General features: G+C 34.9%; 1 protein-coding gene across 1 annotated transcript in view; it reads left to right on the top strand.

Moving 5' to 3' along the window:
- The window catches only part of LRRIQ1 (leucine rich repeats and IQ motif containing 1), a 235,094-nt gene that overhangs the window by 82,829 nt on the left and 130,749 nt on the right, over positions 1 to 21,516 (top strand). The window contains exons 13-16 of the mRNA XM_004389266.2: positions 297 to 390; positions 8,008 to 8,187; positions 10,345 to 10,794; positions 15,019 to 15,229. Of these exons, the coding sequence (XP_004389323.2) occupies positions 297 to 390; positions 8,008 to 8,187; positions 10,345 to 10,794; positions 15,019 to 15,229 (935 nt within the window). The remainder of the gene's footprint in view (positions 1 to 296; positions 391 to 8,007; positions 8,188 to 10,344; positions 10,795 to 15,018; positions 15,230 to 21,516) is intronic.

Below are 21,516 nucleotides of genomic sequence, written 5' to 3'. Positions count from 1 at the left end.
ATTGCACCATAGGGTTGCAAATATGTAAATCTTTACAGAAGCAGACTGCCACATCTTTCTTCCATGGAGTGGCTGATGGGTTCGAACCTTTTGGTTAGCAGCTGAGTGCTTTAACCACTGTGCCACCAGGCCTCCTCCCTAACTCAATATGGTCTCCTTTAAAAAACATAGTATTCTGCAGAAAAATAAAGTATTCATATTGATTTTCTTTAATAGCTAATAATAATAAATGGTCATTATTTATAATGTTAATTATTTGTGATATCTTTCATAAAAATTTTAATTATTTTTTTTAGACCTTACAAGTGTCATAAAGTGGTTTGATGCCTGCTTTTCTCTCCGTGAATTGTCTCTCATTGGAAACCCACTTCTTCAAGAGATAAACTGGAGGTAAAAAGCATTATTGCACCCTGTGTACATCCTTTATTATAGTAGCAGAAAACACGATTTGATGATAATTGCTCTACATATACTAATTAGTTAGGAAATTTAAGTGTTGTATTTTATTAAAGAATTTTAAAAATAGTTCAGAAAAAAAACTTCAGTCTAAAATAATTTTCTTAGACATGTATAAACTAAAGCAAATTTGAAACCAGAACTATTATCCAAACCATGGACTATATGACAGGTTTAGGATGATATTAATTTGGACATTGCATTTACAGAAAACAAAGCATAGGTTGGGAATTACTTTTTGTGAGTTATCTAAAATACAAATCATTTCCTTTTTAGTTATAATGTTTTTGTTTTGTTTTATTAAAAGAGAAAGGTAGTGTTATTAAAAAGAATGTATTCTAAACATATGTGAATTCATGCCTCTCTTTGGAATACTGTAGTACCTAGATATAAACCAAGAAAAATATTTTATAATTTTTAAATGGATTTTCTTCTTAGGAAAAAAAAAGTTTTCTAATCCTAAACTGTCATATTATGCAAACATCATTTCTTCCAAATTGACCAACGTGCTTTTTTATAATCAGCCTTTATAGACTTCATCAATTGTATATAATGTGACAAGTTTTGACAAAATATGAAGTTGTGTAAAAACCACCACAGTGAAAATGTTGTGCATTTCTATTACCCCAATAAGTTTCCTCATGCTTCTTTGCAGTCAGTCCTCTGTCTCAGTACTTTAAAAATGTTTCTCCACTGTCTTATGAATTTCATAGTTTCTGACAAGAAGTAGCTTTAATTCTTATCTTTGTTCTTTTGTATCTGGATACTTTTAACATTTTCTTTTAATCACTAGTTTTCAGCAATTTGATTATGATGTCCTTGGGTTTAGTTTTCTTTAGGTTTACTCTGCTGAGGATTTATTGAATCTCTTGGATATGTGAATTTAGAATTTTCATAAAGTTTGAAAAAATTTTGGCCATTGTTTTTACAAATATTTTTTCTGCTTCTTTCCTACCTATTTTCTCCTTCCAGGACTCCAATTATATCAATATCAGACCATGAGATACAGTCCCAGTAGTTGCTGCTGTTCTATTCTTTTATTACCTTTTTTAAAAAATTTGTCCTTTACTTGAATAGTTTCTATAGCTATGTCTTCAAGCTCTCTGTTACTTTTTCATAATTACCTTCTCTGCTGTTAATCTCATCCAGCGTATTTTTTTTTTTAGTTCAGATATTGTATTTTTTATCTCTAATTTGTTTTCCTAAAACTGCTTGAATATATAGAGAGCATTTATAATAGCTGTTTTAACATCCTTGTCTAACATTTCCATAATTTACATGTCTATTTCTATTGATTATCCTTTTCTTCTGGTTCTTGTTCATATTTCCCTGCTTCTTTGCATGCCTGGTCAGTTTTGACTATATTCTGGACATTTTGAATTATACATTGTCGATCGCTTCATTGTGTTGAATTCCATGTCTTCTGGCATGAAGCAGCTAAGTTACTTGGAATTATTGGATCCTTTCAAGGCTTTTAAGCTTTTTAGCTATGTTAGGAATATCTTAAAGAAACCTTTAGACTTATGCTAATTTAGCCCCACAAAGATGTTGGTAACTAACTAAATGTTCTCCCCAGTGCCTCTTGTATTATGTGCCCTTTCATCTCTGGCTGGTAGGACCTATTCTTAGTCCTAAGAGGGTTCCTGGGATTTTTCTGCCTTTTGCTTTCTACTGTTTTTTACCCCTGGCCTTAGATGATTTTGTCTCACACATGCTGAAATCATTGCTCATGTATCCAAGTCTAGGTGAATTACCTCCCAGAATACTGAAAGAATTTGCATGTATCCAGTTTGGAATTTTCTAGTACAGCTGATGATTGTGGCCTATATTCTTGTCTCTTTTTATGCCCAGCAGTGCACATTTGTGTGATAGCTTAACATGATTTATGGTATATTTGATATTTGTATCATGTCAGGTCATGGATACGTCAGGACACAGCAAGGCAACTATGGACAGGGCTGATGGTTTAATTTAGAAAAAGAGTTTGGCAACAGGCTTGCTATAGGGAAAGCAAATACTTAAGAAAATCCAGGAAGGAGAATCTACTTCAACCTAAGGATCCTCGGAGTTCAAATCAAATCAGCAAGCCTAGTCAGTTTGATCAGACAGTTAAAAAAACTTGAATTACTACTGAATTTATTTAATTTTACCTTAATGATTAAAAATGCTATTCCCTATAAACTGACAATTAGATTATTGCAGATTCATGTTAATTATCAATATCAGGAGTTCTATACCTGTAATACTTTGACTTTAAGGAACCATAGTGTTTGTCAGATTCTTCAAATTTCCTGAGAAACTGGTCCTCTAGAAGAAATTACTGTAGGAAATATCTGCTACTAGTTCATGTGAAAGCATAAAGGAGTCAGACATTTAAACTATTTAAAGAATTTTTTGTGTGTGAAAAGGTCACCTAAATGTATTTCTAAACCTCTCACCAGCTGGGATGAAGCACTCCTTCAACTGAAACCAAAGCAGTCACGGTTCCTATCCACTTGCCTTAGCTCAAGTTCTGGCTCTGTGCTTCTTCTACACTGGGGTTTAAAGTATTAATTCCCGAGTTTTAGGTCCTTGTTTGTAGGAGCCGGATCTTAGCATGAGAATTTCTATACAAAATGTGTAATTAGGTATAAAAAGCATAGCTTGCCAGGTGATATTATTTATAATGAGAATACCTGACAGCTGTTTTTAGACAGGTATCTTTATTTTCCCAAGTAACTATATAGGCCAAACTTATGATGACAAATAAAATAGGTAGTAGAGCTAATCATTCAGATCAAGCTCCTCAAAGGCCATGGTTTATTTATGAGGTGTCTTGACATGTAGGACAAGAATTCAATTGCTGTCCTGGTGTGGCCCCATCTTCCGTCTGAACTGCTGCCACATTGTGCTGGTTGTAACAACGTGATACAAACCTAATGTCTCAATCTTTGAATTTATTTATTTTTTATTATTTTGGCTGTATGGAGAATAAACACTTGTTTTATTAAATAAAATATGCTTCTGGTAAAATATTTGACATAGAGCTCTTGTAAATACATAAAGATAAATATTCACATTTTACTGAATTTAGGAAGTATAGATAAATAGTCACATTTTACTGAATTTAGGAAGTGTACATACTTTAGAATAAAAAAAATCAGAAATATTCAGTAATGAAAGAAAATAGGTAGTGCTTATATATGCACAGTTATTTGGCTATCATAATTTCAATGTCTAAATGAACTTTGGTGATCTAGAATAATACCAACTTGAAAATTTTACCTATCAAATTTCACTTAGATAAGTTGACCCAATACAGGTTTCATATTTTTAAGAAGAGTCTCATTTATCATCTAAGGGTTTAAAATCTAGAAATCTCTAAAATATGGATTTGTTAAAGACAGCGTCAACTCAAACTTCAAGCAGTGTGTTCCAACGAACTTTACATAACCCCATGGTGCCAACAAAGGGATTAGTTATAGATTTTCCATTTGGCTTCTTACTTTCATGTCTGGCCAGTGATAACACAGACTAAAGTGATGGACTAAAAAATCCCTTTTTAAAACTTAATCCACAGACTCAGTTTGAAATCTCCTTTGGGAATGAGTTTCGTTGCATTGATGATTAATGGAGCTTCTTAAGTGACAGAATATTCACTAGGAAGTTTTTGTTAAATGAAATATTGATTCAGCTCTTGTGTAGGAGTATCCCAGCTGGAAAAACTAATGTTGATATCTCACAGTATTAATATACTTCATTTCTAATATTAATCAACCTATTACAGCACCTTCTAGTATATTCATCATACACTCTATAAGTCTGCATTTTTAACTTAAGGGCAATCCATGCACTGCTGTATTATTATACAGGTCTTACAGATGTTCCTTAACAAAAATTTTAAAGAAGATAATGTTTAAAATAAAACATTAACTCCAATCTGGATAATGATTATATATGAATCTCAAATTTCAAGATATTGTCACAGTCTTAAAGATCTAAGCAAACTAAATTTTTGACATCCAAAAGAAGTTGAAAAACATTCTGACTAAAATAAACTGGGAACTTTTTTGATATAAGGTGATAAATGTAACATCAGAATATTCCAAATGTAAAAATTCAAGCCCTGCTCACCCATCATGCCCTAGAAGTATTTCCAACAGCCAAAATATTGTATTTGATATTATCTGTATCAATAAACCATATCAAAACACAGTGTTGATAAAATGCCATCATTTTTTCCATTAATCTGAGAAAACAAATTCTTATATTTTTTGTTTCTAGGATTATATAATGTCACTATAGGGTCGCTATGAGTTGGAATCAACTCAACAACAATGGGTAGGATTATATTAGTTTATTTGTTTAAAAAATTTCCTCATTCTTTCTTCAATTATTTCTGGATAGAAGGCTAGTTTCTCTATATATTTGATATATGTTCTCTAAATTCAATGACCCAGGAATACTGTTTTCTCTTTTGTTTCTCCTTTTAAGAAACTTTTGTACCATTTCAATGGCAGTGTTAATTAATGAAGAAGTCAATGTGATATAATTGCCAAAAAAAACTCATTGCCGTTGAGTCGATTCCAACACATAGCAATCTTATGGGACAGAATAGAACTGTGCCATAGGGTTTCCAAGGCTGTAAATCTTTATGGAAGCAAGACTACCACATCTTTTTCCCACGGAACAGCTGGTGGGTTCAAACTCCTGACCTTTCCATTAGCAGCCAAGTACTTTAACCACTGCCCTACCAGGGCTCCATGTAATTGCCCCAGGCCCATAACTTCCTTTCTTTTAGCAAATTCTCCTAATATCTTTGATACATAGGATGTGCTACAAATTTGCAATTAAGTTTTTTTTTTCTCCTGAAAGCTTAAGACAATTTGCAAGTGATTAGCATTTCAGAGTTGTTTTTTCAGGTTCTAATTTATGCTCCAACATCTCTAATTTTAGCATTACAAGCAACAGTCTACTTTCTTCCCAAAGCAGTGTTTCTTATTCTTTAGGGTGCATAAGAAATTCCCAGAACCCATCAGCAGAGGTCTCTGGTGGCACCAAAGGCTGCGTTTTAAAAAGCATTCCAGGTACTGCTGATGCCATAGTTCAAGGATAAACACTGACCTACAGGATTGAAGGCACACGTAGGAATCTAGCCTTGAATTCCCACATCAGGGATTTTGAGAGTGAGTAAGATAAAGAATATGTTAGGCCCATGGCTGTCATGATAGCAGCATGAGTATTGTTCTCTTTTGTTGCTTCCTCCTCTTTCAGCCAAATGGGACTGAAAGATGGATACTCAAGAGTGCCTCATAAGTGTTAATGCATCCACGCTACCCCTAGGGGTGCTTGATCCTGATGAAAAGTTTTGTAGGTCCAACAGCTTCCCAATATTTATTTAACGAGAGGTGAATATGCTCTAGGAGGAAGAATCAACTTTATCTAACTCTAAGATAACCAATTTTATAATAAGAAAATCTGCTTTATTAATTTTCCTTGAAAGATATACATAGTTTAAAGACTAGAGTCTATCATCAGCAGACCACATTCCCTTCCACTGGTCAGGTCCATTCTGGACACCAAGGTATCAGGCAAAAATCTGAGTGGTACCAAAACTTAGAATAAACTGTTGGTTATTCTCAAGAGCTATTTCTGTCAAGTTATTGAAGAAGCCTTATGTTTCTTCTTCTGTAATTTAGGAAATTTAATCTAAAGAAACTGGACTAATTATAGAATCAGAACATCTCTTTTAAACTGGGTGGACACTGATACATTTTTAACTTTTGATACCCTTTATTGTCACATCTCCAAAGCATTATTATTTTATATCTGACATTTTATGTTTGTAAACTAAATGAGTTATGTTGGCCTTGCATTTATATCCTGAAGAGAGCATGACTGGGTACTTTGATGGACATTTAGAATACAGTGAATCTTCACTAGTAATGTAATAAATAATCTAGTAGGGTAGAATCTTTGTACAGATAATTAATATCTCCATTATATTTTGATTATTCCCAACTTCAAATTCAGACGGTAACCTTTAGTTGCTTTGATAAGAGCCTGAGTTAAATATTTCATATTCTATTTAATATTGTACCTCTGTGATTAAAACTATGATAAATAGCTTAACTGTCTATAATATTCTGCTTTTGAAACATACCTTAAAATGAATCCAACCGGAAATATAATATATGTAATTTATTTTAAACCTTTGTTGTAAACTCGGTGGTTTATGATTTGGTAAATGTTGGTAGCTTCAAACCTACTAGAAAAGTTCAAAATATATGGACCTAAACTTTTTAACTAGCCCAAATTCTTTATTAGAAAATCATTAAGCTTTTCATCTGCTTTGTAACATTGTAAAAAAAAAAAAAGATAATTACCTTGAAGAACCAAATCTAATTGCTTTCCCTCTTTCCTTATTTAAATATTTGTAAGGAAAAAAGATGTTTCGTTTTGTTTTTTGAAAGCTAACCATCTGTGTCCCCAGTAAATGAAAAACTCTAGTGTTCTTTTTTGCTTTCATTGACGGAGATATGTTTATCCCTCTTTTGTGATTAGCTTTTATCTCCTATCAAAACCCTAACTGTACACAGGGCTACATTATGATTTTGGTAGGCTCTGGGCGTTTTTGCCTTTTTGGCCCCTTCCTTCATAAAGGAAATATATAAAAACTGTATTTTACAACTGTGTTTCTATAAATGGATAAGTTGGTCCTGACAATAGAGTCTATGTAGAATTAATAATTTTAGGACTCTGCCTGGAGTTATACTTCTTAAACCTTGGCATTTTAATAATCTTATCTTGACATTCCTTATTTAGGGTTTAGGAACAATCAGTTTTTAATTAAGGGGTTTTACTCATTCAGGAAGTCCACTTGCTCCTTTGGCCATCAGCAACCTTCTGACAAGAGGCTCACTCATTGTGAAAGGGAGTTTGGATAAACCAGTACTTCTAAATGGCTGGGGTCAATGGAGAGCTCTGGCTGTCTGACCTGGTTTTCCAAAGCATTAGCCTTTTAAATTGATACAAACTGTTGCTCACACGTAGAAGTTTTATTTTATTCTGGTTCTTACCAAGATTCAGGGAGAAATACCATAATTCTAGTTTCTCCAAATCATGAGAATCAGGACAATCACCTACCCCACATGCTTTTGCCCGACCCTGATTATATTTTACTTAGAGAAATGGTCAGAATTCACCTCTCCTTCTGATATAAACAGTAGCTTTAAGTAAGATTATTTTAATTAATTTCAAAAGAATGTCTCTTGTATTATTAGTCTTATCTTTTATCTACTCCTGATTCCAGTCTGAGTTCCTAACGATTTAACTCTCCTATTTGTGTTCTAGAAGAAAAGGATAAGTGTATGTCAAGAACTCTAAAACTTACTTTGTACATGACATGGTACTGTAAAATTTTAAATAAATTTGACAGTATCTTTTTCTCTAGAAAATCGATAACATTTTCTGAGATACATACTCTAAGATTTTAAGTGATAGGCTTATGGTCATTTTAGATATAAACTCTCCTTACCAAGCTTTTAATTTATTTTTTCCTATTTTTGATAGGCATTCTCTACTTAAAGTATTGCCTGCTCTAAGAATCCTCAATGGTGAAGTGCTTCACTCTTATCCAGAAAGACACACTAAAGAACAATATCAACTAGAATCAGGATGCTTCCTGGCACTTTGTCAGTCCCAGATTCTAGAATTCAACTTACTGATTGAAAACTGTATCTCTGGAAAAGGGTAAGATTGTACTCTGACATTTGTTGTAATTAAAAGAAATAATATAATTTATGTATATGATTAAAAGTATTCTAATTAACATAATTATACTTTTTTTGTATTAGACGTATGTTTTAAAAAATTCTGGGAATCTTTTTATTCTTTAAAGATATTAATATGTATTTTGAATATAATTTAATATCTAATTTAAATATTAAACTATTAGATAAAATAAATGAAAGCATGAATATAGCTTTAAGACAAGAGGCAAGCAATCATTTTTTTAGTCAACCATTCAATAATCACTCATAAATGTACTCAACAATTATTGTAGGCAAGACTGTTTGCTAGTTTTTAGACTCTATCTTCAAAGGTTTCAAAGATTAACATAAGAGGGAATCAGACAAATAAATAGTTACAGTGCAGCGAGGCAAGTCTTAAAATGTATATAATAAGTAAAGTATTTATAAGAGCACAGTGGAGAAGAATAGTTAACACATGCGTGTACTCAGAGGACAGAAGCTTAGTGGAGAGTCCTAATCAAATATCAAGGAAGGAAGATTTCCCACTGCCAATCCTGAATTCTGAACACATTCCTATGAATGAATTATAGTTGCCTCTAACCACATTTTTTAATTTACATAGCTCCAGAAAACACAAAGAAAAATGATTTCCTATTTCACATGCGATGACTCTCCATTATAACTGGAACTTTAATATGTGCTTCCAAATGTGTCTAAATGTGATGATTAAATTTTTGTTTTTGTATACTATTTATATTTTCATACATGCTAAGCTTATATAAGAGTTGGTTTTTATATTTAAATATTTTTAATATACATTATTGAAATTTAAAATAAGTCTCACAACTTTAAAAATAATTTCAACTCTTACGAATAAGGAATGTTTGCTTTTAACAAATACAAAGGTTTTTACATTTATTTTTTGTGCAAATCTAAGCTGATACTTCCTTGTGTATGTGTGTGTGGTAATGTACAATTTTGTGTGTCAGCGTAACTCTTGACATCCCTCATGGTGAAATTTAGGTTTTTCAATTCCTTTGTACTATTTACCATCATTGCAACTTAAGTTTTATTTTAGAGTTGAAAATGGAGAGTAGAATGTATTTTATATGTTTAATGCATAAATCATGGTTAATTCAACACCCAACCATAAACATATTTGATATCTCAACATTGAATTGAATCTTTTCTGCATTATTAGCCAAAAAAATGGATGAAATACAATATACCAAAAATGGATTGGAGGAATCTATGCTGACATCTAGTAATTACTTTTGTTAACATAGAAAATGTTTAATTATCTCTACATTTTAGGAGATAATTATCACTTTTTTGTTGTGATTATATTTTTGTCATATTTACTTATATCCTGCATAGTTTCAGAAAAAATTTAAGGCAGCTTGTGGCTATACATCAAATATAGGAAGAAAATATAAATTTAAAGTAAGTAAATATTTTTAAAAAGAAAAAAAGCAAGATAAATAATAAATAAAATGGAACCATGAACAAGGCTCATACAAGTGCCAAGTTCTTTATATTTGTTTTTGACAGCCTAAAATTTGACAGACATAAAAGTTTGATTAATTATATGTCATAACCTCCGTAAGATAGAAATCCAACAATCGTTCAAGAGAATCACAACCATTTATGTCTTAAAGTATTTGAATTCTCTTTCCAATAGATTCTTTTTCCAGAGAAAAATGAGAATAAAAACTTTCCCATGATATAGGTTCTTTGTTTAAAAGTCCAGTATAAATATTTTGCATGGCCAGAGTCAATGTAGAAAGTACTTTTAACTTTATTTCATAAATAACTTCTCCAAATTTAGGCAGCCATGATTTCTCACGTTTATGGTAGTAGAAGCATGGCTTTTTCACATCCATTTGTACCAAAAATACCTAGAATAAAAATGGTCCTAAAAATTCCAGACATTTTGTCTGGACTGACAGATCTAAATTACCTAAACAAATATTTTCAAATTTTGTTAGAAATGAGATCAATTTTTAAATAAACAACCAGAACTAAGTTTATAACGAATGTTTTAGGAAAGTTTAATGTTCATTTCAGGCCACACAGGAAATTTTCAAAACTTACACAAGTTTTAATATTTACTGATATAATTCTTGTTATTAAATGCCTTTACTTATTTGTTCAGGAATATATTCTCCTTGGATGGTGCAGAAAATCTCTGCCATTATTTTAAGAAATTGATGTCGCTTAGTAATGAATACCGCTATGCACATGAAAATCTGGATGTAAGTATCTTGGAGAGAGATGAATCAGAAGCCCAGCAAAGTCATTTGTCCCCCACACAGACTGACAGCCTACTGCAGAATGGGGTCCTCAACTCTTGTGCAAATGAGCATAAACCAGACTCATCAGACATTTCCAAGAAATGGATCAACTCTGGTTCTAGTTACTCCCCATTAACTAATTCCTCCATATGTAACAGTATGGAAGGAAGGAATCAAGAAAAAACAGTAGATCAGAAAAGAGAAGACACTCAGGCAAGCAGCATCGCCACTAAAAGAATTCCGTTCACAGAAACAGTAATGACAACTTCTCTGGTGAGGAATTGCCAAAATATTCAACATAATGAAAAAATGTAAGATTTCTAAGTTATTTTTCTCTTATGGTTGTATGTTTACTATTTTTTATGGATGATCTTTGTCAACGGTGCCAGATAATAACTTGGTAAAAATTTAAACCACTATAATGTTTCATAACGGAGTCCTGGTGGCGCAGTGGTTAAAGCAGTCAGCTACTAACCGAAAGGTCAGCATTTCGAACCTACCAGCCACTCTGCAGGAGGAAGTTGTGGCTGTCTGCTTCCTAAAGATTTACAGCCTTGGAAACCCTGTGGGGCAGTTCTACTCTGCCCTGGGTTGCTATGAGTCAGAATCATGTGGAAGGCAGTGAGTTTGGTTGTTGGTTTATTATGCTTCATATTTCCTTACTTATATTTTTTATAATGTACACAAATTATTAATGACAGTACAGATTAAATTTGTTAAATTTTGACAGTTTCAGATTTATTACTAAACCCAAACTCACTGCCCTTGAGTGGATTCTGACTCATAGCGACCCCATAAGACAGTGTAGAATTGTCCCATAGGATTTCCAAGGCTATAAATCTTTACAGAAGCAGACTGCCACATCTTTCTCCTCTGTTTATTGCTAGTATTATTTAATTTAAAATGAGGAAATATGAAATTATTTGTTTCTGACTTTAATGTCTAAATGATTAAAATGAATTAAAAAATAAAACACTAGATTATTCTAAAATAATAACTTTCTGAATAATCAGGTAATTTCATTATTAAAGTATACATTAACATGTTCTATTTGATTATAGACTGAGTAAATATTTAACAATCATCTATGTAAGTTTGTGAATGTATGTGCTATAATTTTCTTTGGCATAATAGCTCCGTAAGATAGCACAATAAGCCTCTTTCCAACTCCTAAACATATTAAACACGTGTAGAAAGCTAATAAAAAACCAAAAACCTGTTGCTGTGGAGTCGACTCCGACTCATAGTGACCCTGTAGCAGAGTAGAACTTCCCCATAGGGCTTCTAGGGAACGGCTGGTGGATTCAAGCTCCCCATGTTTTGGTTAGCAGCCAAGCTCTTAACCACTGCACCACCAGGGCTTCAGAAAGCTAATAATACCAAAAACCAAACCCATTGCCGTCAAGTCGATTCTGACTCACAGCGACCCTATAGGACAGAGTAGAACTGCCCCATAGAGTTTCTAAGGAGCACCTGGTGGACTTGAACTGCCAACCTTTTGGTTAGCAGTTGTAGCACTTAACCACTATGCCACCAGGGTTTCCTCAGAAAGCTAATAGCCACTTTTAATTGTTTATTGAACCAATAGATATGGTTTTTACATTAGCCTGTCAACTTTTTCCTCATTCTTTTTTACTTTTGTCTTAGTGTCAAGCTAATGAAAGGAAAAAAAAAAAAAAAGGCCAGATTCAGCTTCTGCTATGATGGCTGGTACGGAATAGTCAAGGCTTAGAATCTTACAGTAGCTAATATTGTTTTCCGAGTCTTTTTTCTTCCAGAAGTTGTCAGTTGTCAGTGGTAAACTGATTCTTTTCTGGGAGCTATGTTGAATAGTGTGATATGCTGAAACTAACATGTATTTTATAATGTGAAATCTTTTAACATTTTATTGAAAGTGGTTTTAACATTGCTGATTTATATTTTATCAATTTATTTCATGTATTGCCTTTGTTCCAATCACTCCAGACATTGCATATCAAAATTTCATATAGACAGCATTTGGAACTTCTTAATCCATAATAAATAAGATACCTAAATGGTGATAATAAGTAAGGATGAAAAATGGAAAATTTAGTTAAACCAAAGACCTAAAAAATAAAGGCAAAATAAAATTTATATCCACTTGTTGAACCCTGCCATTCAGTGATTCAGGAAGATTTACTTTCTGCTGTATAGGAGTTTCTGTGGTTTTCTTATGCTGAGGACATTTCACCTTTAGAATTTTTGCTAGAAAAAGGTGATAATAAATGCTATTTTTGTCGATATTGAGAGCACCTTAAATTCAGGAACCCGTGAAGTCAGCTCTTTGCCTGCCTTCCGCTCCAATGAAAAACAACATCTAGCTTTTGTCTTTTTTTTTTTTTTTCCCTTTCTTTCCTTATTATTTTCCTTGGGAAATTTTGGAGGTATAGGGATGAGGAATTCAATGACTGGGCAGTTTTAGAATAAATTCACAACTGCAGTTAGTGAAACTTGTATGTATCTGTAGAGAAAAATACGATGCTGTCTTCAAGGTAGATGTATTTTCTTACACACCTTTCATTCTGTAATATTTATACATTGCACATGTGTTTTCTGATTGTTTCCTTTACTACCCAAAGCCCCTATTATTAAAAAAAAAAAAAAATGCCATTGAGTCAGTTCCAACTCATAGTGCCCCTATTATAGTGCTTTAATATTCCCTAACCCATTTTTGTTCAGTAAATGAGGGAATGAATGGATGATTATTAAATGGTTGAATATGAATTAAATCCATAGAAAAATTTACAAAGTTCTGTTTACCCTAAGAGGAGGAAATGATTTGTTGGAACATAAATATTTCTCAAGTAATAGGAGTACCAGTAGTTTATCTTAGACCAGAAGTTTTAGCCTTTAACTTCAATCTTCTATTCACAGGAAAATAGATTGAAGACTTCTACTGGCTTTAGGTAAAATGAGGATGATAACAACGATGATGATGATGATAGCAATAGTAAAAACAGTAACGAAGCAAAATAACAATAGAAAATTGTTCCATCATTTTTTTCTAATATCCCCAAATATATTACTATATTATGAGTAAAAAAAAAAAATCGGTGGTCATATCTGGGAAGAATTTAGGTAACTTAATTTCACTTTGCCTTAAACTCAAATAGGATGAAGGAAAAAAAATATTGGGCTTGGTAATTACAAAATTATTGAAAACTTTTAAGAAAGCACTGAGGAAGTGGGATATGCCAATCCATAATCACTTATCCTGTATACATCTTTTAACTCAAACAGAAACTTGAACAGAAATTATGATAGAATAAATTGCACCTGGACTATACTTTGTACCTTGATTATTGTTGTTGTTAGGTGCTATCAAGCCAATTCCGACTAATAGCAACTCCATGTGACAGAGAGTAGAATTTGTTCATAGGGTTTTCTAGGCTGTAATGTTTACAGGAGCAGATCGCCAGGTCTTTCTCCCATGGAGCCGCTGGATGGATTCAAATTGCCAACCTTTTGGTTAGCAGTTGAGCACCTAACCATATGCCACAAGGGCTTCTACCTTGATTATAAAAAAATCCCATTGCTGTTGAGTTGATTCTGACTCATAGCAACCTTTATTAGACTCCTGCAATAATCTGTGTGGGAAAAGCAAAAATATATCCAATTAAGAAGAACGAAATGATTAATAGAACTCACAGTGTGCATTGTTATTCAGATTTTGCTAATGTTGCTGGGTACCCTGGAGGGATGTGGGAAAGAAAACACGCTGCATTGATAAAGTTTGTTAGTTGCTGTTGATTCTGACTCATGGCTACCCCATGTGCACGGAGTAGAACTGCTCCATAGGGTTGTCAAGGCTGTGAACTTTAGGAAGCACATTGCCTTACTTCCGAGGAGCCTCTGAGTGAGTTTGAATTGCCAGTCTATCAGTTATTAGTCGAGTGCTTTAACCACTTGTGCCACCCAGGGACTCCATTGATAGGTATAGTGCCTGAGATTGTCAAATAGGTGTGGCTTGGGAAAAAGTTAGAATTTAGAGGGCTTTTAATGTTAGAATTTAGAAAGTGATTTAAATATTTGTCTAAGGGCAGGGAGGAAAATGCAGCTAGAAGGACTAGAGGCCTCTTAGAGTGAAGGGAGCCTCCTTCCTTTCTCTCCAAGATTAATCTCTCCACCATACAGAAGATCCCTTCCTTTCTTGCTGACTCAAGGTTGGCTCCCACATTTGTCCTCTTTCTTCTGCATCATCATCATCCCCCTTCCCCAGTCTATTGGATCTGCATCCTCAATACTCTGTGATATCTTCCGCCTTGAAACAAAAAAACAAAACTCCATTGTATCCATATCCCCTTCCAGCTACTAGCCATTTCTCTCTTTCAGGTATGAAGGTTTCCGTTTCCGTACTATTCGTACTTCTATGACTACAGTTAAACGAAAGAAGTGGTCTTATTTTTAAGTACTCTTTATTTGGTTCATGTTTTTGAATACAGCTTATAAGAATCTCTTATCTACCATTTTGTATTTATGGATACTAAAAATGTTTTCTTTTCTTCTCTTAGTAGTATGGCAGCTATGATAATCCAGGCATACTGGCGTGGTTACATTGTGCGCAAACAGATTAATTTTTCTACAAGGCTACATACTGCTGCAACAGGACTCCTGACATCCCAGCCAAATTCCCACATCAAGAGTCAGACTATTTTAAAGGCAGAAAAAACAGAACATATCACGAGTACCCAAGGACAGAGGGAGAAGGCTGCTATTCTCATTCAGGTTGGTCTCAGTCTTTTGGTAACATAGTACATTAGTTATCTTTTACTGGGTTATTCTGCATAACAAACAACAATCCCAAAAGCAATGGCTTATAAATTCAAGGATTTATTTCTGACTCATAGAAACCCATTGCCATCGAGTCGATTCTGACTTATAGCAACCCTATAGGACAGAGTAGAACTAGCCAATAGGGTTTCCCAGGCTGATAATCTTCAAGGAAGCAGACTGCTACATCTTTCTCCCATGGAGCCGTGTTGGATTCTGACCACCAACCTTTTGGTTAGCAGTCAAGTTCTTAACCGCTGCACTATCAGGGCTTCTTTCTGACTCATAAACCAAAAAAACCAAACCAGTTGCCATTGTGTCGATTCCAACTCATAGCGACCTTATAGGACAGAGAACTGTCCCATAGGGTTTCCAAGGATTTGAACTGCTGACGTTTTGGTTAGCAGCCGAGCCCTTAACCACTGTACCACCAGGGCTCCTTCTGACTCATGTGACATGTAAATTGTGGACTGGCTGCAGGTTGACTCTGTCTGTGTTTAGTATCTAGGCTGAAGGAGTAACCCTGAATTGGATCATACTGTTCTCCTGGCTAAGAGCCAAAAGGAACCACAAAATCATATTTAAAATTCTGCTCAAATGTGTCACATGTCACATCTGCTAACATTTGATTAGCCAAAGCAAGTCTCACTTGGCCTAGCTCAATAATAGGGTGGGAAATATACTCCATTTGCAAGTACTGATAGTCGCATGGCAAACAGTAGGAAACATGGTTTTGAACAACATAAACAACTACCGTTAAGCATACATTCTCAAGATTCTTTAGTCTTTGCCATGAATACAACATCTATTATCCTCCCCTCTCCAAATTTCTGACTCCTGTTTTACAATTAAACGTTGCTTGATAATTAATAATAAAAATATAATTTTGAAAATCACATATATGAAGACTGTGAAGAGTATCTGAAACTTAAAAGAAAACTACTTTGGAAGTTGAGATTTTAATATCATTCTTTCCTTTGTATGAAAATAATCGTATTGACCTGGATATTTTGGCAACAGTAGAAGTTTAAGAAAAAAATCATTTGAGCTGATTCCCTAGATCTTCACCTTATTTCATATTTGAAGAAACTTGAAATGTTTAATTTAGCATTAATCTAAAATTATACATAGGAGCCTATTTAAAAATCTCCCAAAATAATTGTTAAATTCTTTCAAATACCATTTAATTAAATAATCCACAAAGCAAGCAGTTAATGGATTTGACACAATCTCCATAAGACAAGATTTTGAAATGAAATGCAACCTGATCATATTCATTCTTTCATTTATTCATCCATCAATAGTTTTTTAGTGCGTATTATTTGTCAGGCATTGTTCTAGGCACAGGAAACATAACTGTGAACAAAACAGTCAATATCCCTGCCCTCATGGATTTTATATTCTAGTGGAGGAGGCAGATATAAACTAAATGGATGATGATAGATAAAGAGAGAAAGAGAGAGAGAGAGGAGAAATTCATGGTACTGTGCCCAAATTGAATAATGATAACTAAACAAAAATTTAGAGTTTCCCTTTATTCATTCATTCAACAATATTTCTTGATGCATACATCTTGCTAGCTTACATGCAGTTCGGATGTGCAGTTAACAAATAAGACAAATATGTTAGGTAGTGGTAAGTATTAAAAGGAAAAAGAAAAAGTGAGATGAGAGTTTCAGAGGGAAGTTTACCATTTTATATAGGATTTGTTATGGATTAAATTGTGTACCCCCAAAATATGTGTTGAAATCCTAACCCCTCTACCTGTGGATGGAGCCCTGGTGGTGCAGTGGTTAAGAGCTACGGCTGCTAACCAAAAATGTCAGCAGTTCGAATCCACCAGGCCCTCTTTGGAAACCTTATGGGGCAGTTCTACTCTGTCCTATAGGGTCGCTATGAGTAGAAGTCGACTCAAAGACAGTAGGTTTTGGTTTGGATATCTGTGGATGCAATCCTGTCTGAGAAGAGGGTTTTCTTTGTTGTATTAATGAGACCATATCAGTGTAGGATATGTACTAAACTTTATCACTTCTGAGTTACAAAAAGAGCACATTAGACACAGTGGAAAACACATACTGAGGAAGACAGAGGCAACCAAGGAACGCCAGTGCTACCAACAAAATCTTCCCCTAGGGCTGCCAGTGCCATGAATTTGGATTTAGAAAATAGATTTCTGTTCTGGAAAGCCATTAACTTGTGGCATTTCTATTACAGCAGCAGTAGGAAAACTAAGACAGATGGATTTGGAAGACTAGAGAAGGTAATAATGCAATGATAGATTAAGCCATTAGATATCAGGGGGAAGAATATTCTAAACAAAAAGAATATCAGATTCCAAGCCCAGATGCAGGAGCATACCTACAGTGTTTAAGGAGCTGCTAGGAAACTGATGTGAGTGGAGAGGAATGAATGAATAGGAGAAGAATAGGATTTTAAGTCATAGATCATGGTAAAAACTTTGGCTTTTACTCTAAAAGACATGGGAGGCCATTGGAGGAATTTGAGCATGGACTGACATGATCAAGTTTACTTTATGTTGTGACCAGACTGTAGGAGGGCAAAAGTAAAACAGCAAGACCAGTTAGGAGGCAGTAATACAGACAAGACGTGATAGTGGCATGGACTAGGGTGGTAGCAGAGAAGATGGTAAGAATATCACATTCCGGAATGTATTTTGATTTATTTTGAGGGTTGATAGCATAAGCTCTTGGGATGTCATGCATGAGAGAGAGAGGAATCAAGGATTCCTCCAAGGAATTTGGCACAAGCAACTAGAAGAACAGTATTAAAATTAAAGGAAAAAAAAAGATAACTTTTTCTTTCAAGGGCCTTTTATTTCAAGAAACTTTTCTAGTTTCTTACTATTGAAACCACAGTTTTCAAGAGAATTGTCTCTGCTATGGTACCAATGAATATATTCAGCATTTCAATTGAATTAATTTATCTGGAGGGCACTCCTCCTGAGAGCAGTGCATAGAGAAAGTTGCTACTGCTGCCTGAATGGTGGTGAGAGTTGGGAAAGGGCAATGGGTTCTCTGAAGAAAAGAAAGAAACCTCAGCTACTATCTCAAAATGTTATTCTGCTACATAAGGAATGTAGATGTCATGTAGTCCAACCTTCCTCCTGTCATCATTGCATGAATAATGCATTTTTCAGCACTGACACAAAGTGACTATCAAACTTTTGCTTCATTTCTGTCAATAAAGAGAAGTTCATTATCTATGGAACAGTTTGGTTCAGTGACTGAAATCTCTGTTATATGTCCTTTGGCTGAGCTTCAAAATTTTCTTCTTTGTATCTGTAACAAAAGGAAGAATAGGAATAATTCAGCCTTTCTTTGCAACTTAGAACATGTCTTTTTTGTTTTACATCATGGTACTTAAAATCATTGAAGTCAACTCAACTTCATTCTCTCCTCTGGGTACAATGATCTAATTTCTTAAACAGTTCATTGTAGCATATGAATTCCAGACTGCTTCATCATCCTTGGAAGCAGAACATGATATTGTAGAAAGATCCTGGGCTTTAGAAGGAGCAAAATGAAGGTTTCATGGAGGATGTGGTGGAGACTACTCTCTGCTCACCTAAGTCCCATGTTTTCTTCTTTCCTGGAACACAGCCAGACTACATTTCCCAATCTGCCTTGTAGTCTGGTGTGGTCCTTCTTCTGAGTTTGGCAATAGAATGTAAGTGGAAGATATGTACACCACTTCCAGGTGTGACCCATAAAAAAAAAGGCCACAACACTTGACATTTTTTTCTCTTTCCAGTTGGCTAGAATGGAGACAGCCTCTTGGGCAAGCTTGGATGCTGTCTAATGAGATTTCAGAGCCTGAAAAGCCTGGATAGCTGAAGAACTGCATGTTGAATGAAGTGCCACCCTACTGACTTGTTTACCCTCCCAGTGTTTGTTATGTGATGAAGATGTAAACTTCTATTGTTTTTTAGTCATTATGCTTTTTTGGATATATTTGTTACAACAGTTAGCTTACTAATTAATATAGAGGATGTGAGATTACACCTTGAGAAATAAGTAGGACTCAGTGTAAATGTATAAGAGAATGGAATGCCAGGCATAAGAAATAGTGAAACTAAAAGATCATAGATTGTCATGTTCCTGGAATTATAAGACAATATACTGCAGCTACAACCTATGGGGCAGTTCTGCTCTGTTCTGTAAGGTCACTATGATTTGGAATCAACTCAGTGACAATGGGTTTGGTTTTTTGTTTGTTTGGTAATAGTGTAACTGGAGCCCTGGTGGCACAGTAGTTAAGAGCTCAGCTGCTAACCCAAAGGTCAGCAGCTCCTTGGAAACCCTATGGGGCAATTCTACTTTGTCCTATAGGGTCACTATGAGTTGGAATCAACTCGACGACAATGGGTTTGGTTTGGTTGTATAGTGAAAGTAGAATGCTATTAGAACTGGGGTATTGAGAGAATATAGGAGGAACATGGTCAGAGATATGTGAGTTTCACTAATTTTAACAAGTGTATGGTGAGTTCTGGGGGTGGGAGGTGATGGTAGTTGGAAAAGAAAAAAGATATCAGATATCCTAAAGGAGATAGAATTATCTCTCTAGCAAATTGATTTCAACGTGTGGGAAAGAAAGAAGAATGAATTATAGGTGGATTACTGGGAGAAAAATTGTGACTTTCACATATACTGACATTAGAAGGAGAACCTGAACATTAATTACCAACACGTTTATATCATCCTTATTTCTGATAAGCAGAATAGAGATGACTAGGACTTGCGCCTGTCCCAAGCCATGGTGTTTTCAATCACCTCATATGCATGCGAAATCTGAGCAATGAATAAGGAAGACCGAGGAAGAATTGATGCATTTGAATTATGGTGTTGGCGAAGAATGTTGAATGTGCCATGGACTGCCAAAAGAACAAACAAAACTGTCTTAGAAGTACAGCCAGAATGCTCCTTGAAGCGAGGATGGTGAGACTTCATCATATATACTTTGAACATGTTATCAGGAGGGACCAGTTCCAGGAGAAGGACATCATGCTTATTAAAGTTAGAGGGTCAATGAAAAAGAGGAAGACCCTGAAGGAGATGGATTGACACAGTGGCTGCAATAATGGGCTCAAGCACAACAACGATCATGAGGATGGCGCAGGACTGGGCAGCATTTTGTTTTGTTTTACATAGGGTCGCTATGAGTTGGAACTGACTCAACGGCACTGTCACGGATTCAATTGTGTCCCCCCAAAAATGTGTGTATCAGTTTGGCTGGGCCGTGATTCCCAGTGTTGTGTGGTTGTCCTCTATTTTGTGATTGTAATTTTACGTTAAAGAGGATTAGGGTGGGATTGTAATGCCACCGTTACCCAGGTCACATCCCTGATCCAATGCAAAGGGAGTTTCCCTGGGGTGTGGCCTCCACCACCTCTTATCTCTCAAGAGATGAAAGGGAAGCAAGCAGAGAGTTGGGGGACCTCATACCACCAAGAAAGCAGTGCCAGGAGCAGAGCGTGTCCTTTGGACCCAGGGTCCCTATGTGGAGAAGCTCCTAGTCCGGGGGAACATTGATGAGAAGGCTGACAGAGAGAAAGTCTTCCCCTGGAGCTGACACCCTGAATTTGGACTTTTAGCCTACTTTACTGTGAAGAAATAAATTTCTCTTTGTTAAAGCTATCCACTTGTGGTATTTCTGTTATTGCAGCATTAGATGACTAAGACAGGCACCTAACAACAACAATGCAGATTCATGAAAGGAATATGCACATTTGTTACACCAGAAAAACACACTCTATGTGTTATAGTCTAAAGCTCTGTAGAAGTCCTAGACCTGATGAGTTGGATTTAATCCACTGTGAGCCTCAATGAATCAGTCCTTTTGCACTTGTCTCTGAGGGGCTGTATGGATATGCCTACAACTTGAAATGTGTTTGGATTGTTTTTAGGAATTTTTTTTTATTTTATATTTGCTTAAATTCATTTTACAGTTATCTTAAGCATTTGCTTGGTTCCAAAATCAAATCAAATCAAATCATGTGTCAAAAGTATATTCAGAGAAGGGTGGCTTCTCTTGCTGCACATTCCACCCTATTTTCTGCCTCTGTAGGTAACAATTTAGTATTACCTTTATAGTATGTACTTTCATTTAAAAATAAATAAGCAAAAAGACCAGATTTACTGGCCTAAAGGAGACTGGAGAAACCCCGAGAGCATGGCCCCCAGACACCCTTTTAGCTCAGTGATGAAGTTACCTCCGAGGTTCAC

This window comes from Trichechus manatus, unplaced genomic scaffold, assembly GCF_000243295.1.
Source record: "Trichechus manatus latirostris isolate Lorelei unplaced genomic scaffold, TriManLat1.0 scaffold00238, whole genome shotgun sequence".
Lineage (NCBI taxonomy): Eukaryota > Metazoa > Chordata > Mammalia > Sirenia > Trichechidae > Trichechus > Trichechus manatus.
This window is presented reverse-complemented; position numbering and strand designations above follow the sequence as displayed.